General features: G+C 38.4%; 1 protein-coding gene across 10 annotated transcripts in view; it reads right to left on the minus strand.

Annotated features, from left to right (window-relative positions):
- The window catches only part of LOC115212947 (pleckstrin homology domain-containing family G member 2-like), a 412,633-nt gene that overhangs the window by 77,100 nt on the left and 319,614 nt on the right, over nucleotides 1-15,919 (minus strand). For all 10 annotated transcript variants that reach the window (XM_036504203.1, XM_029781794.2, XM_036504202.1 and 7 more), the window contains one exon: nucleotides 8,801-9,774. In XM_036504203.1, coding sequence (XP_036360096.1) covers nucleotides 8,801-9,774 — 974 coding nt within the window. The remainder of the gene's footprint in view (nucleotides 1-8,800; nucleotides 9,775-15,919) is intronic.

The raw sequence follows: 15,919 nt of genomic DNA on the forward strand, positions 1-15,919 counted from the left end.
GTGGTTAAGAGCGCGAGCTACTAACCCCAAGATTCCGAGTTTGATTCCAGGCAGTGACCTGAATGATAATAATAACATCAAAAAATACCTTAGGAATGAGAACCCAGGTTCAAAATTTCCCCGAGACATCTGAAGAAGGCCGAAACGTGTTAACAACAAACAAGATGAGGACAGATATCTGTCAAATGTAAATAATGTTAAATTCATATTTACAAAACTTCCTACCCATAATATGGGAAAACAAAGTATTTCCTCCGACAAATACAGTAAAGGGATCCAATCTTTCTTTAACCTAAAAATGACAAGACTGAAAATTGAGCTGGTTTCATTGGAATTTGGTTGTTAATTTTCCTGGCATGTTTGTCAGAGATTCAAGACTATTTAATGAATAATAAGGTATTTGTAGCAATGATAGCAGTGACAAGCGAAATAGTAATAACAGCAGCAAAAGCAGAGGCAGTGAAGTAATCAGCTTTCTGTTAGAGTATGTTGTTCTCTTTGGAAACAAATGATTCTCTGTTAAGTAAAATCAGAATTCTTGAGAGATGCCACTGTCAGTTAAGGATCAATCAATTAGAAGAAGAAAACATCTTCCCCGAAGAAGCATTCCTTGTGTTCTGAAAACAGTTCCTTACTGTTGGCCATTAGAATGGTGTCTCTATCAGAATATTTTTCAAGTCCGTAATTTTTTAATGGAGACAAGAGTATGGAAGGACAGCACTGATAATTTGGATACAAAAAATTTATTTACTTGTAAACCTTAACCATTGATTTTACAAACTAAATATGAGCATAATCAAACAGCCATGTGGTGAAGATATAGCGTAACCATGGAGTTCTGGGTTCAATCATACCATATGGCATCTTAATAAAGTTCATATAGCATAGAATTGGGTTTACTAATGCTTTGTGAAGGGAATTTGGTAAACAAATGTTGTAGAAAGAGATGGCTGATAAATCAGTGCCTGGAACTTAAAATAAAACTAGTGGTATTTAATGGATTGTGTTTGATCTGGGTTAAGAGTAATGAGGGTGATATGATTGACTGATACAATTGCAGGCAATGATCACAGTTCAATAACTGAAACCAAAAAGTGAATTTTTCAATAAAATCACAAATGACCAAGTCAGTATGGGAGACAATCAATCAAAGAAGATGAAGTTTGAATCTTGACCCTTTGCATTACATTGAATCCATCCTTTAAAATGGCTCAGCAGGAATAGAAACACAACACTATAAAACTGATGGGAGTTTTGGTAACTTGAAATTCCGAGTTCAATTTCATTTGTGGTAGGTGCAGGAGTGGCTGTGTGGTAAGTAGCTTGCTTACCAACCACATGGTTCTGGGTTCAGTCCCACTGTGTGACACTTTGGGCAAGTGTCTTACTACTATAGCCTTGGGCCAACCAAAGCCTTGTGAGTGGATTTGGTAAACGGAAACTGAAAGAAGCCCATCGTATATATATATATATATATATGTTTGTGTGTCTGTGTTTGTCCCCCCAAACTTTGCTTAACAACTGATGCTGGTGTGTTTATGTCCCTGTTACTTAGCAGGTCGGTAAGAGAGAGAGTGATAGAATAAGTACTAGGTTTACAAAGAATAAGTCCTGGGGTCGATTTGCTCAACTAAAGGCGATGCTCCAGCATGGCCACAATCAAATGACTGAAACAAATAAAAGAATAATTTAATTTATGCTAAACTGATTGTGCCCACGATGCAGGACATGAAGACAAAACCTTCATTATTGCCCCTAGAATATACAATATGCTAGCAATGAGACTCTTCAATCTTTTTTGCAAAGAAAGAAGAATTTATGGACATTTAGTCTCATTGGTTAACCTGTTGCTAGGAAAACAGAACAGAGGAAGTCAAGTGGTTTAACACAAAAGATGGTGCAGTGCCTCATTTGTAGATTTCTTGTATTTTTAATCTGCACAGAACCAAAATAGGATATTCTTTTGGGGTTTTTTTGGGAAAAAGTAAGTCGAGGTATCCAGAAACTCTCCATTAGGTCCCAATTTAATCAAACTTTCCTCAATTATTATAATTTTTTGTTTATTGAATAAGATATGTATAGAGTAGCCATTACCCAGACTTGTTGTGGACTTTGTGAATTGGAAAACTGAATGTCAAAACCTATAGCCATGGGGGATAACACTAGGTGCTCTTACGTGGTGCCAACATAGGTACATTTTACGTGGCACTGGCATGGGTGGATCATTTGTGTCACACTGGCACAGGTGCTTTATTATATATTGTTTAAAACACTAAATATATATTTTATTTGTTTCAGCCATTTGACTGCGTCCATGCTGGAGCATCGCCTTCAGTTGAACAAATTTACCCCAGGATTTATTCTTTGTAAGCCTTCTACTTATTCTATCAGTCTCCACTAAGTGATGAGGATGTAAACACACCAACATCGGTTGTCAAGCGAGGGTGGGGGTACAAACACAGACAAACAAACATATATATATACAATGGGCTTCTTCCAGTTTCCGTCTACCAAATCCACTCACAAGGCTTTGGTCAGCCCAAGCCTATAGTAGAAGACACTTGCCCAAAGTACCACGCAGTGGGACTGAACCCAGAACCATGTGACCATGTGGTTAGTAAGCAAGCTACTTACCACACAGCCACTCTCTTTTACTCTTTTACTTGTTTCAGTTATTTGACTGCGGCCATGCTGGAGCACCGCCTTTAATCGAGCAACTCGACCCTGGGACTTATTCTTTTGTAAGCCCAGTACTTATTCTATCGGTCTCTTTTGCCGAACCGCTAAGTAACGGGGACATAAACAGACCAGCATCGGTTGTCAAGCAATGCTAAGGGGACAAACAGACACACAAACACACACGCATATATATATATATATACATATATATGACAGGCTTCTTTCAGTTTCCGCCTACCAAATCCACTCACAAGGCTTTGGTTGGCCCGAGGTTATAGTAGAAGACACTTACCCAAGGTGCCACGCAGTGGACTGAACCCGGAACCATATGGTTGGTAAACAAGCTACTTACCACACAGCCACTCCTGCGCCCATATTAGACACTAAATAATCACAAAACAAACACTGACTTTTAAATTAGATGATATTTCAAATCTCTAAATGCACAAATACAGTAAGAACCTTTATTTGCTGCGTCTATGATGGTGTTGATGATGATGGCTATGGAGTTAAAAGATTAACTTGCATGCTTTGAGTTTAATCTCATTGCTCTTTATTAGCAGCAATGTCACTTCTACTACAGCCTTTGAATTAACCAAACATTTGTAAATTAAATTTGGTAACCAGAGGCTGTTTCTGTTCTGCCTCCACAATAGATATGGGAAGAACTGCAGAAACATGCTAATTCTGTAGAACTTGGCACAAAACACAAACAAATGAATGAATGGATGAGTGTTGAGTGATATATTGAATGGCTAGAGTGGAAGGGAGCCCCACTCAAGCCATTATGCCCAACCTTTGCTCTCCAGAACATGGATGTCCTTTTCAATTCCTTCCCCTCCGTAACTTGGCCTACAGCTAATCAAAAGGACCTTAATGAACAATCTTAACCCTTTGGCATTAAAGCCAGCCATATCTGGCCCAAATATTCTACTTCATTTTATGTTCAAACTTGCCAGATTCAGCCCCTCACACCTACTCTACAATGTCATTCTAAAAATAAGCAATCACTTTATCAAACTCTCAAAGCTACAAGATAATGCAGGATTAATTCAAAACAATGTGAATAAATAAGGATTACATTTGACAGAGTAATCTGAATGCTAAAGGATTAATGCTCCCAGAAAGCTTTGAAAACAGTAGTCACAGCCCCTTCTTCGAATCCAATTAATTCAATAATTAATTCAACAATTAATTTTGGTAACTTGAAATTCCGAGTTCAATTTCATTTGTGGTAGGTGCAGGAGTGGCTGTGTGGTAAGTAGCTTGCTTACCAACCACATGGTTCTGGGTTCAGTCCCACTGTGTGACACTTTGGGCAAGTGTCTACTACTATAGCCTTGGCCAACCAAAGCCTTGTGAGTGGATTTGGTAAACGGAAACTGAAAGAAGCCCATCGTGTATATATATATATATATATATATATATATATATGTTTGTGTGTCTGTGTTTGTCCCCCCAAACTTTGCTTGACAACTGATGCTGGTGTGTTTATGTCCCTCACAGCCCCTTCTTCGAATCCAATTAATTCAATAAGTATAAAGACAGAGAGGGGTCTCTGCTGAGTTGTAAAGAAATGGAGGAGGGCTGTACCAACCAAATAACGAAGGTGTGTACTGTTAATGGAGTAAAGCAAGAGTTAAATGAGAAGAGATTGCTGGTAGCTTCTGATTTGTTTACCTGATGTTGCAGAGGCTGATATTATTACTGTATTAGGTTTGTTCATCTTTTGGTTTGTTGAAACGCTAAACAGGGTAGGGTTACAGGAGAGAATGGAGTCAGGTAAAATTGTAGTGAAATTGTTGAGGCTGAGAAGATATTATTACAACATTGCTAATGTTACAAAACACCCTGTTATCCACTCTTCTACTTGTAAAACTAAATAAATATTGAATATTTATGACAGGCGATAAAGGGAGAATGACTAACAGAATATTATTAATCCCAAAGAATTTTATTATTTTATGGCTTAGCTGAAGGAGCAGACACAACCTTTATGCAGAGTTTTGGAGACTGGTGAAAAGAGAGAAGAAGGTACTTAAGACTTGTGGGTTGTTATAAAAAAAAACGAAGTATAAAGTCACCCAGTTATTCTCAATCCAGAGACATGGTCCAAGTCCAAATCTTTGCAATAGAATAGATTCCATTTAATAAAACCCAAAGCCTTGTTGGCAGCTTTAAACCGAGTGAGGAATTCGGTTTAACACACACAAAATACCACAGGGTATCTGTTTCAGCAGTAATTAATGGAGCTGGGCCCTAATTGCAGGCAGTTGAAGAAATAATTAAAAATAACAATATTAAAACAAATACAAAGATATTTCTTTCTTAGTAGCATCTTTTTTTGCATCTTTTTCTACTCTAGGCACAAGGCCTAAAATTTGGAGGGAGGGTTCCAGTGAATTAGATCGCCCCCCAGTATGCAACTGGTACTTAGTTTATTGACCCTAAAATGATGAAAGGCAAAGTCAACCTTAGTGGAATTTGAACTCAGAGCGTAAAGACAGACAATATACCTATTTCTTTACTACCCACAAGGGGATAAACACAGAGAGAACAAACAAGGACAGACAAACGGATTAAGTCGATTATATCGACCCCAGTGCATAACTGGTACTTATTTAATCGACCCCGAAAGGATGAAAGGCAAAGTCGACCTCGGCGGAATTTGAACTCAAAACGTAGCGGCAGACGAAATATCGCTAAGCATTTCGTCTGGTGTGCTAACATTTCTGCCAGCTCACTGCCAGATACATAGTATTATTGATTAACCAATGAGGGAGCAGTATTAAGCAATGAGAAAGTGTTATTAGCCAATGAGAGAGTGTTACTAGCCAATGCAGAATCTTCTCCATGGTTGCATGACTTGCTTGAAACAGCAGCAAAATCAAATTATACTCTACCTTCTACAAAAAAATGAAGGGCACAAACTGCAATCCTAAATATATAAAAAGATGAGATGGACTGTTATAGTTGAGATGCCCTTCATAAACATGTTCAATCAAGGCTGACCTGTGGTTAGCAACAATAATGACTGATATTGATATCTCACTGAATGTTATTTTACTGACCACAAAAAATTTTACCTGGTCCAGGTAAAACTGATGCTTAGAAGTTTAGATCCTCTGAAGGATTAAAGGCATTGTTCAGCCCTGAAGGATGAGAGTAGAGGCCAACCTTGGCAGAATTTGAACTCAGAACATAGAAGAAAGTGACAATTTATTGCAAGGTTGTTTATCTGTTGCTCCACCAAATTTTGCTGTCATTTCAACTGAAATGGTTTCTTTTTTAGGTATTAGGAAAATATTTTAAAAAACAAAAGGTTTAAATTATACTCTACAGAATTAGCTGTGGTATACAACTAGTATTTATGTTTGGTGGTTAAGGGACAAAAAAGCTCCTACTACAAGCTGTAAAAGTGGTTGACATTAGGAAGAGCATCCAGTCATAAAAGTCATGTCAAAGTGACCATAGGCGCAGGAGTGGCTGTGTGGTAAGTAGCTTGTTTACCAACCACATGGTTCTGGGTTCAGTCCCACTGCGTGGCACCTTGGGCAAGTGTCTTCTACTATAGCCTCGGGCCGACCAAAGCCTTGTGAGTGGATTTGGTAGACGGAAACTGAAAGAAGCTCGTCGTATATATGTATATATATATATATGCGTGTGTGTCCCCCTAGCATTGCTTGACAACCGATGCTGGTGTGTTTATGTCCCCGTTACTTAGCGGTTCGGCAAAAAAGACCGATAGAATAAGTACTGGGCTTACAAAAGAATAAGTCCCTGGTTGAGTTGCTCGATTAAAGGCGGTGCTCCAGCATGGCCGCAGACAAATGACTGAAACAAGTAAAAGAGTAAAAGAGTATGGAGCTCAATATAGTCCTCAAATCCACTGAACCCTGTGAAACTGCCCAACTCATGCCATCATGGAACATCAATATTAAATGATGATGATGATGATAAGGAAGAGGAGTTATTTATCTCAGTCTGTAATTTATTCCTTAGACAAGTATCTCTGGTTTCATCATTATTGAATCTTAAAATACCAATGGCAGGTTCTCTGTAAAAGTATGAAACACCTGGGAAGTGTAATAATACTAATGGCAGTTGACACTATAACCTAATCTAAATTATATGACAGGGTGGGCTGTGGCAGTAAGAGGAATAGAAGGAAGGACATTCGAGTCTGGCAATAAGGAATATAAAGAAAGGACGACATTCTGTAAAGGAAAAAAGTTGACTTGGAATGTGTGGCATCAGAATGTTGACATCTGTTGAACATGTGTTCATTGGTAACTAAAATAAACAACAGCAGTGTTCCTGGGGATGCTTGGGGAAAACAATTTGGAATAACGAAGAAAGAATGTAACCAGAAGTTGGTAAGGTGCTCCAAGTTTATGCCTGGGATGGTGGTGGTGGTGGGGTGGTTTCATCAGAAGTGAAATCTAAAAGTGAGAATTGATGTTTTCTTTCTTAGCGGGAAGAGAAGATTGAGAGATTTTAGTTACATTCTGTTTTTAAACAGCTTCCAGACAAGTGTAAGGGAAATAGTGTGAGATATTCAGCTTTTTATCAAAACCAATATTTAGTTAGGGGAAAAATAAATGAGAAGATAATATTCCTAAAATATAGAGGAGAAACTATTTGGTTAAGTCTCAGATGAAAATATCTTTTGAAGCTATTAATATGGTGTTTTGCAACAAGAGAACAAAGCTAGTGAATAAGTTGGTACCATGATGATACTATAGTGGTGGTGGTGGTTGTTTTTGTGTAGGTACCAACTGGCAACTAGTCAGTTCTATCTGGTAAGGTCAATCAGTAAAATGCCACAGGTCAAGGACTTGAGATATGAAATCAGATACAAGATGGCTATCAACACTGGCTGACATTGTTCTGTCTATGACTACTATGGTTCCCATTTTATAACTGATACAGTGATACAGTGTCAATTGACTGCTGTTTTTAGCTGAGTTTGGCAAATACACAGAAGTTCTTTTCCTCACTTGCTCAAGGGATTCTGAACGTAACCCTCTACTGACAAAGCATGCAACTTGTTTTTGGTGATAATCTTTAATTATTTCTGTGAGAAAATAACAGACACAGATTATAAAGTAAGACATGTAAAAACACAAATAAAGCAATGGATGACTTTTAGGGCCTGCTCCTTAACCCCAGTTTAACCCTGTTGTTACCACATTTCTGTTTCAATTAATTTTGAAATTAATGAAGAATTTCTTTATTTCTTTAACATTTAGGTTATACTGTCAACTGTAAAGCTTCAACCATGCATTATCTTGTAGCCTTGAGATTTTAATTATGTGACTATATATTTCTGAGACCAACATTGTAGGGTAGATGTGAAAGGCTGCAACTGGTCAGTTTGAACATAAAACAGGAAGAACATTTTGGCCAGAAATGGCTGGTTTGAATGCTAAAAGGTTAAAGAAAAAAGTTTGTATCATTAAACTTGGAATGATCTCAAGCAGGTTGGTTGGTATCAAAAGGGTTAGTGCTATTATTACATATTGTATTCTATATAATATCAGTCGATTGCAAGCAATATTCATAGATAGTCTGGTCACTGGAATAATGTTTGCCTTTCAAACCCTCTTTCATGGAGCCAAAGAGATGATAGTCCAGTGACGATAACAGTCCAGTGACGAGGAAGTGAAAACTGTAGTGAAGAAGTGGTTCAAAGAACAGTCAACAGAATTTTACAGGGCAGGGATACATGCTTTCATTCGAAGGTAGAACATTGCTATTGAGAGAAACGGTGACTATGTTGAGAAGTAGGGATGTGATCCACAGAGGACCAGCTTCAATTTGATGTATGATACATGTTCCTGTGTTGGTAATTATACTTGTCCTAAACAAAATGGCATTACTTTTTGACTCAACCCTCGCATCATTCTTTAGGACAATTTGAAATGAGTTCTGCAAGGTGATGGAATCAATATCAGAAGGATAAAATGTAAAATTGACGCCATCAAAACCTGAACTTGGGAATGTTACCCTTCAGTTTTGGATCCTGTAAAATATAGTTCGACAATGTTTGTACCATATTCTAAAGTCTCAAAGTAGTAAAGATTTAATGCAAAATACAAGGAATTCTTAAGACACTTACCTCTTTGATTTCCTTTAGGCTTTTTACATAAGTCCGTTCTGTTTCCACAATTTCGGAAACCACTCTTTCAGTGTAAGAAACATAATGAGACAGAGAAGTGGAATGGATATCTGTTACCTCTTCCCCATCCTCATCAGGAAGAGATTGTTTACATTCATTGTCTGTCAGTTCATGGAGTGTAGGCACTGGAGAACAACTTTTCTCTCTCTCATTTGACCGATACTTCAACCTGTTGTCATCTTGTGCATGACTCGGGGATGAATAACTACTCGAGGTCATAGAATCCTCTTCCTCTTCAATACCTTCATGCTGGTCAATGGTCAACTTCTGACAACTTGCTGATTGGTCAGAAGCTGACGTCCGATCTTCCTCAAATCCTCTTACTGCCCCATCGAAAGATGAAGTAACTGAAACAGTGTCTATAAAGTCCTCGGAACTAACCACCGACTCCATGTCAGTGTTATCCACAACAATCGTGGGACCGGAAACAATATTCTGGTTGTTTCCATTGACGACAATTTCTGTGTCGGTCATGTTTAAGCGTTTGTATCGACTGTGTCGTGGGAGAGATGATGATGAAGCTGATGACATTGAGCTGATGCTTAAAGGCCTTTTCCGACTGTCCAAGGCAGCATTGTCAAGTGTGGCACCGGCGCACAGGTTGGTCGTGTGAGAAGCTGCTGCATCTGTTTGGTCGAAATCAGGTTTGTCATTCTGCTGCTCGTCAACAGCAGCTGCAGCAGCAAGAGAAGACGTTGGCGGCGGCGGCGGCGGCGAAGATGATGATGAAGAAGAAAGTAATGATGGATTGGTCTGTTGGTCACTTTGGTACATTGCAGGTTCTGGGCAAATAGATTCTGGGTCGCCTTTGTCAGTGCAACAGGTTTCTGTTTGCTGTTGTACATCGTCTTCATTGACATTTAAAAACTTGTCGTAGATGGACAACAAAGCCCGTGTCAAATCAACGGAAGAACCTGAAATTAGAGAAAGAAAATAAAAATAAAATAACAGTCATTAAACCTCAAAACAAAACTAATAAATAGTAAATGTGTAAAAATCTGAGATAAGTTATTATTCACATCACTGTTGTTGTTATTATATATTATTATTATTATTATTGAGTGAGAGAGCAGTTCATGCCATCAAAGTGACACTGGGGTACAATATACGAAGCCCAATATACCCATCATGACTACCCGTCTGATAAGGGTACACCAGGCACATGCATCACAACCATATGTGCGCGACATGGTGATCTCATATCAAGATAAACAGCGCATGACCTTGCAGGTGGGGCCCAGTTAGAATTTTCTTCAGGCTGAGTAGCCCATCCTGCTCAAATGGTCCCTGAATAAGGGTCGTTTAAGGATGTTGAAAGAACCACCCATGTTTATTATATTATTATTATTATTACGGTGGTGATCTGGCAGAATCGTTAGCATGCCAGGTGAAATGCTGAGCAATATTTCGTCTGCCACTACGTTCTGAGTTCAAATTCCGCTGAGGTCTTGTGACTCCAGAAGCAAGGAAGCAAAAACTGAACCACGTACAAACTGATTTTTAAAAAAAATGAGAAGATGGAAATAGTTGTTGCAAGGCATTTGGTCCATAACTCTACCATTTTAGCATCAACAACAGCAGCACCAATAGTGAGAATGAACCAAAAAAAATAAGGGTTTCCAATTTTGACTCAAGGCCAACATTTTCAGGGAAAAGGGAAACTCAATTACACTAACCCCCAGTGTTTAACTGGTACTTATTTTATTAAACATGTAAAGTAAAGTTGACTATGGTAGAATTTGTAATCTGAATGTAACGACAGACAAAATACTGCTAAGCATTTTACCTGGCATACTAACAATTCTGCTAACTGGTTGCCTTAACCCTTTCGTTACCAACCCGGCTGAAACCAGCTCTGGCTCTGAGAACAAATGTTTTGTTGTCATAAGTTTTGATAGTCACAATTTATATTCCTAACACTAACTGGCGTTAGGAAGGGCATCCAGCCGTAGAAACACTGCCAGATCTGACTAGGCCTGATGAAGCCTTCCAGCTTCACAGACCCCAGTTGAACCATCCAACCCATGCTAGCATGGAAAACGGACGCTAAACGATGATGATGATAACTGAATGATTATTAAGTTATTTTACTAAATTCATCATCATCATCATCGTTTAACGTCCGCTTTCCATGCTAGCATGGGTTGGACGATTTGACTAAGGACTAGCAAACCAGATGGCTGCACCAGGCTTCAATCTTGATCTGGTAGACTTTCTACAGCTGGATGCCCTTCCTAACGCAGATAGTGTAGTGGGTGCTTTTACTTGTCACCGGCACGAGGGCCCACCAGGCGGTACTGGCAACGGCCACGAAAAAAATCGCGTTTCTTTTTACGTGCCACCTGCACACCGGCACAAGTGCCAGTAGTTATATTTAAAGTAATTGAAAGAAACAGAGCACCTCGAAATAAAGACAGTAACGAAAGGGTTAACAAAAAAAATATAATGGTAATGATTGATAAAGCCACACAATTTGAATGAGTGAAGTTGATTTGACTTAAGGCAATATTTCACTTTTACTGAAATCACGAAGCCTGAAGGGATGAGACAGAAAGTTGGCTTTGGGCAGAGTATAATGCATATTTTTTCCAATGCTGATACATCTTGTCACGACTGACTTTTTGGCAACTAAAGGGTTACATAATTGAGTTCAGGTCAGTAAGGGTGATTTATTACTTGAAATGTTAGAAGTTTGTGTTTGGTGCAAATACATTTTAGAGTCAGAAGGTAAATCCGGGGTCAGTTTAGTTTGAAAGAAGTGGAAGGGTTGTATAGGTTGGTTAGTGCAGAATCTCTTACAAGAGAGAGAGAGAGAAACAGAGAGAGATATTGTGAAGAAGAAACTAAATTCTCTTTAGTTTTCTTCCATTTATTTTAAAAGCAATCATATATGGAAAGATATCATCACTGATTGAACTAAGTTTGTATTACAGATTTAAGATATGGCATAGCAGAAATAGAAAGAAAACTATGGAATTGAATATCATGGTTTGAAAGATTCTGTTTAATATTAAACATAGCATTTTAGACGAAGGTTTCTAATGACAGCAGTCTGTGAGGAATCTATTTATATAACATTCACAGTTGTATCTTTGTTATTTAACTAATGAAACAGTTTCTTAATCACAACAGTCTTAACACTGCTATGTAATACAATAAATAATATACTCCCACAGCCCTTAATGAATTCACTGGGTCACCAGAATTTTATCTTGCCTATGATAAAAATGTGATATTCTTTTATTTGTTTCAGTCATTTGACTGTGGCCATGCTGGAGCATCACCTTTAGTCAAGCAAATCAACCCCAAGACTTATTCTTTGCAAACCTAGTACTTATTCTATCGGTCTCTTTTGCCGAACTGCTAAATTACATGGACATAAACACACCAACATCAGTTGTCAAAAGATGTTGGGGGGACAAACACAGACACACAAACATTATATATAAATATATATATATATATATATACATATACGACAGGCTTCTTTCAGTTTCCATCTACCAAATCCACTCACAAGGCTTTGGTCGGCCTAAGGTTATAGCAGAAGACACTTGCCCAAGATGCCATGCAGTGGGACTGAACCAGGAACCATGCAGTTGGTAAGCAAGCAACTTACCACACAGCCACTGCAGTGCCAATGAAAACTTTTATAAAAGATAAAATAATTCAGAGACACCATCTGCTTGAAAAATAACAGTTAAGCTAGTGTTAATATATTTAATATTAAGAGGGTCAATAAGTTAATTACAAATGATTATAACATCACAATAAAAGTGAAACATTTGAAATTATTCCTTGTACTTGCTGAAGAATTGAAAATAATATTAGTCCTTAACTTTATGGCTCTTTTAATGTCCAGTTTTCTCTCTTTTGAGTTCTATTTTGTGTACTGTGCGTCTATTTCTAGCATTCATGGTTGTCCTTAGCTGATTTTGTTTGCTTTTTGTCCCCTCTTTTATTCTTTTCTAACAAATTGTTGTGCACCTGAACACTACACACTCTACATTTTTATCATTATAAATATTGTTTTTTCACTTCCTTGCATAACGCTTAATACTTCCTGCATTAAATATGTGAAACAGACAAAATTTGGTTCCTAAAGTAAGGACAATTCCATACTGTTTTGTAAGCAATCTCTGATTACAAGAATATCATTACAGACCATATTTTGCAGCTGCTGTCAAGTTCTCTCTCTCTCTCTAAATTTCTTTCTCTCTCTTCTGTGGTACTGGCAAAACAATTTATACTTTGACCATCTCAAAAAAAGGGTGTTTACAGGATGTGGGTGCAGTGTGTATGGGGAAAAGTGCACAACTTGTGGAAAAGGTTAAAAGAGGTGACTGAAAGCGGACACTGTATGTCAAGTAAAGGAAGACAGCAATGAAAGCTAGAATTACATGCATAGCACAGAGAATAAAACAGAAAAAGACAGAAACGTAGTAAACATTAAAAGAGTCTTAAAGAGGAAAGGGTGCTTAAGTATGTCAGGAATAAAGTTGGTGAATTTCAGGAAGCGTGGAATCTTTGAAGGATGCAGTGTCTTGACAACTAACTACTGATATGGGTAGTTTGTTCCATGCTTTCGCAATTCTTGAGTGTAAAACAAATGTTGCTGAAAGGCGAGCTGGCACAAACGTTAGCACGCTGGGCAAAATGCTTAGTGGTATTCCATCTGCCACTGCGTTCTGAGTTCAAATTCTGCTGAGGTCAACTTTGCCTTTCATCCTTTCAGGGTCGATAAATTAAGTACCAGTTACACACTGGGGTCGATATAATCAACTTAATCCATTTGTCTGTCCTTGTTTGTCCCCTCTATGTGTAGCCCCTTGTGGGCAGTAACGAAATAAGAAATGTTAGCACGCCGGGCGAAATGCTTAGCAGTATTTCATCTGCCACTACGTTCTGAGTTCAAATTCTGCCGAGGTCAACTTTGCCTTTCATCCTTTCGGGATCGATTAAATAAGTACCAGTTATGCACTAGGGTCGATATAATCAACTTAATCCATTTATCTGTCCTTGTTTGTCCCCTCTATGTGTAGCCCCTTGTGGACAGTAACGAAATAAGAAATGTTAGCACGCCCGGGCAAAATGCTTAGCGGTATTTCATCTGCCACTACGTTCTGAGTTCAAATTCTGCCGAGGTCGACTTTGCCTTTCATCCTTTCGGGATCGATTAAATAAGTACCAGTTATGCACTAGGGTTGATATAATCAACTTAATCCATTTATCTGTCCTTGTTTGTCCCCTCTGTGTGTAACCCCTTGTGGGCAGTAAAGAAATAAGAAATGCTGCTGAAAGTCATGGGTACTGCAGATTTTTTGATTTTGTAAACTTGTCCATGGATGGTAGAGGTGTTGACTTCAAAAAAAGTGGCCAAAGTAGTTGGAAAGCTGATGGATAATCTTGTAGACTTAGGTAAGAATGTCATTAAATATGGAGTTGCTCGATCCAGGCTGACTCAGGGCTAAACAGTGACAAACACTTCAGATACCAGTTAATCGCTGATCTTCTAATCAGTATGGTTTATCTTATACTAATTCCTTCGGCTGTGTTTATAAACAAATGAGAGGCCAACAGAGCTTGCTTACAAAACTAACCTCATGTATGAAATCTAAGATTCCCTGTGCACTCTTAGACTTGCTGTGCACTCATACAAACGAGTTTTAAACGTAAATTAAGCCACAGATCTTTTCTTTTTTAAATGTAGGCGGCAGAGTAGTTTATTTATGGTGTAGGGAAATAGAGCTGTTTAGTCCTAAGCCAGTCTTCATCCAAAAGATCTTTGATCAAAAGAATTCAAAAAACCTTACGACTAGCCTGTCTTTTCAACTCTTTTTTTTTTTTTCAAAGATGGTTATGTGAATTCAATGATTTGGTTGCTATTTGTAGCAGGTCAAGTGACCAAAGATAAGCCTCCTTGATGGGTCATGTATAAAGCTGTATAATAAATAAATAAATAACCAGTCATGTGACTTGGAAGTGGTGGTCATTGTTGGCAGGGGTGATGTAATCAGGGTTTACTGATACCAAAAACTTAACAGATCACTAATTCTGGATTAGGCTAGTTTGGTTGAATTGGATGCTAAAGAGATGAGTGGTAATCATAAAATTTTCAGAGAGTGTGTGTGTGTGTGACCAAACAGTCATGACTGAAACTATTTATATCCATATATATATATATGTGGAGGTGCAATGGCCCAGTGGTTAGGGCAGCGGACTCGCGGTCGTAGGATTGCGGTTTCGATTCCCAGACCGGGCGTTGTGAGTGTTTATTGAGCGAAAACACCTAAAGCTCCACGAGGCTCCGGCAGGGGGTAGTGGCGATCCCTGCTGTACTCTTTCGCCGCAACTTTCTCTCACTCTTTCTTCTGTTGGCCTGCTCACTTAGCCAGCGAGATGGCATCATTTGAAGGCTAAAACAATGTGAAGCGCATTGTGACCAACGATGTGTAACAACATCTGATAGCCTGGTCGGTCACGGTGATATATATATATATTATACAGGTTTAGTTATGGCTGTGTGATTAAGATATTTGTTTTAAAACCACATTTTTTCTCAGCCCAGTCTCCTTCCATGACATCTTACTCCTTTGCTCAAGTCAACCAAAGGTTGGTGAGTGGAATTTCGTAAATAACTATGTACAAGCCCATCATGTGTGTATGTATATATATATATATATATATATATATATATACACACACTGCGAGCTGGCAGAAACGCTAGCATGCCGGGCGAAATGCGTAGCTGTTTTTCGTCTGCCGTTACGTTCTGGGTTCAAATTTCACCGAGGTCGACTTTGCCTTTCATCCTTTCAGGGTCGATAAATTAAGTACCAGTTACACACTGGGGTCGATATAATCAACTTAATCCCTTTGTCTGTCCTTGTTTGTCCCCTCTGTGTTTAGCCCCTTGTGGGTAGTAAAGAAATATACACACACACACATGCCTGATGACTGCTGTAGCATAAAACTCAAGTTGCAAGAAAGTAATTCAGTTTATATTAATCATATACTCTACACCATATATTGAGTACTTTCTCTTTCATCTGTTGACAA

Source organism: Octopus sinensis, linkage group LG6 (assembly GCF_006345805.1).
Source record: "Octopus sinensis linkage group LG6, ASM634580v1, whole genome shotgun sequence".
Classification (NCBI taxonomy): Eukaryota; Metazoa; Mollusca; class Cephalopoda; order Octopoda; family Octopodidae; genus Octopus; species Octopus sinensis.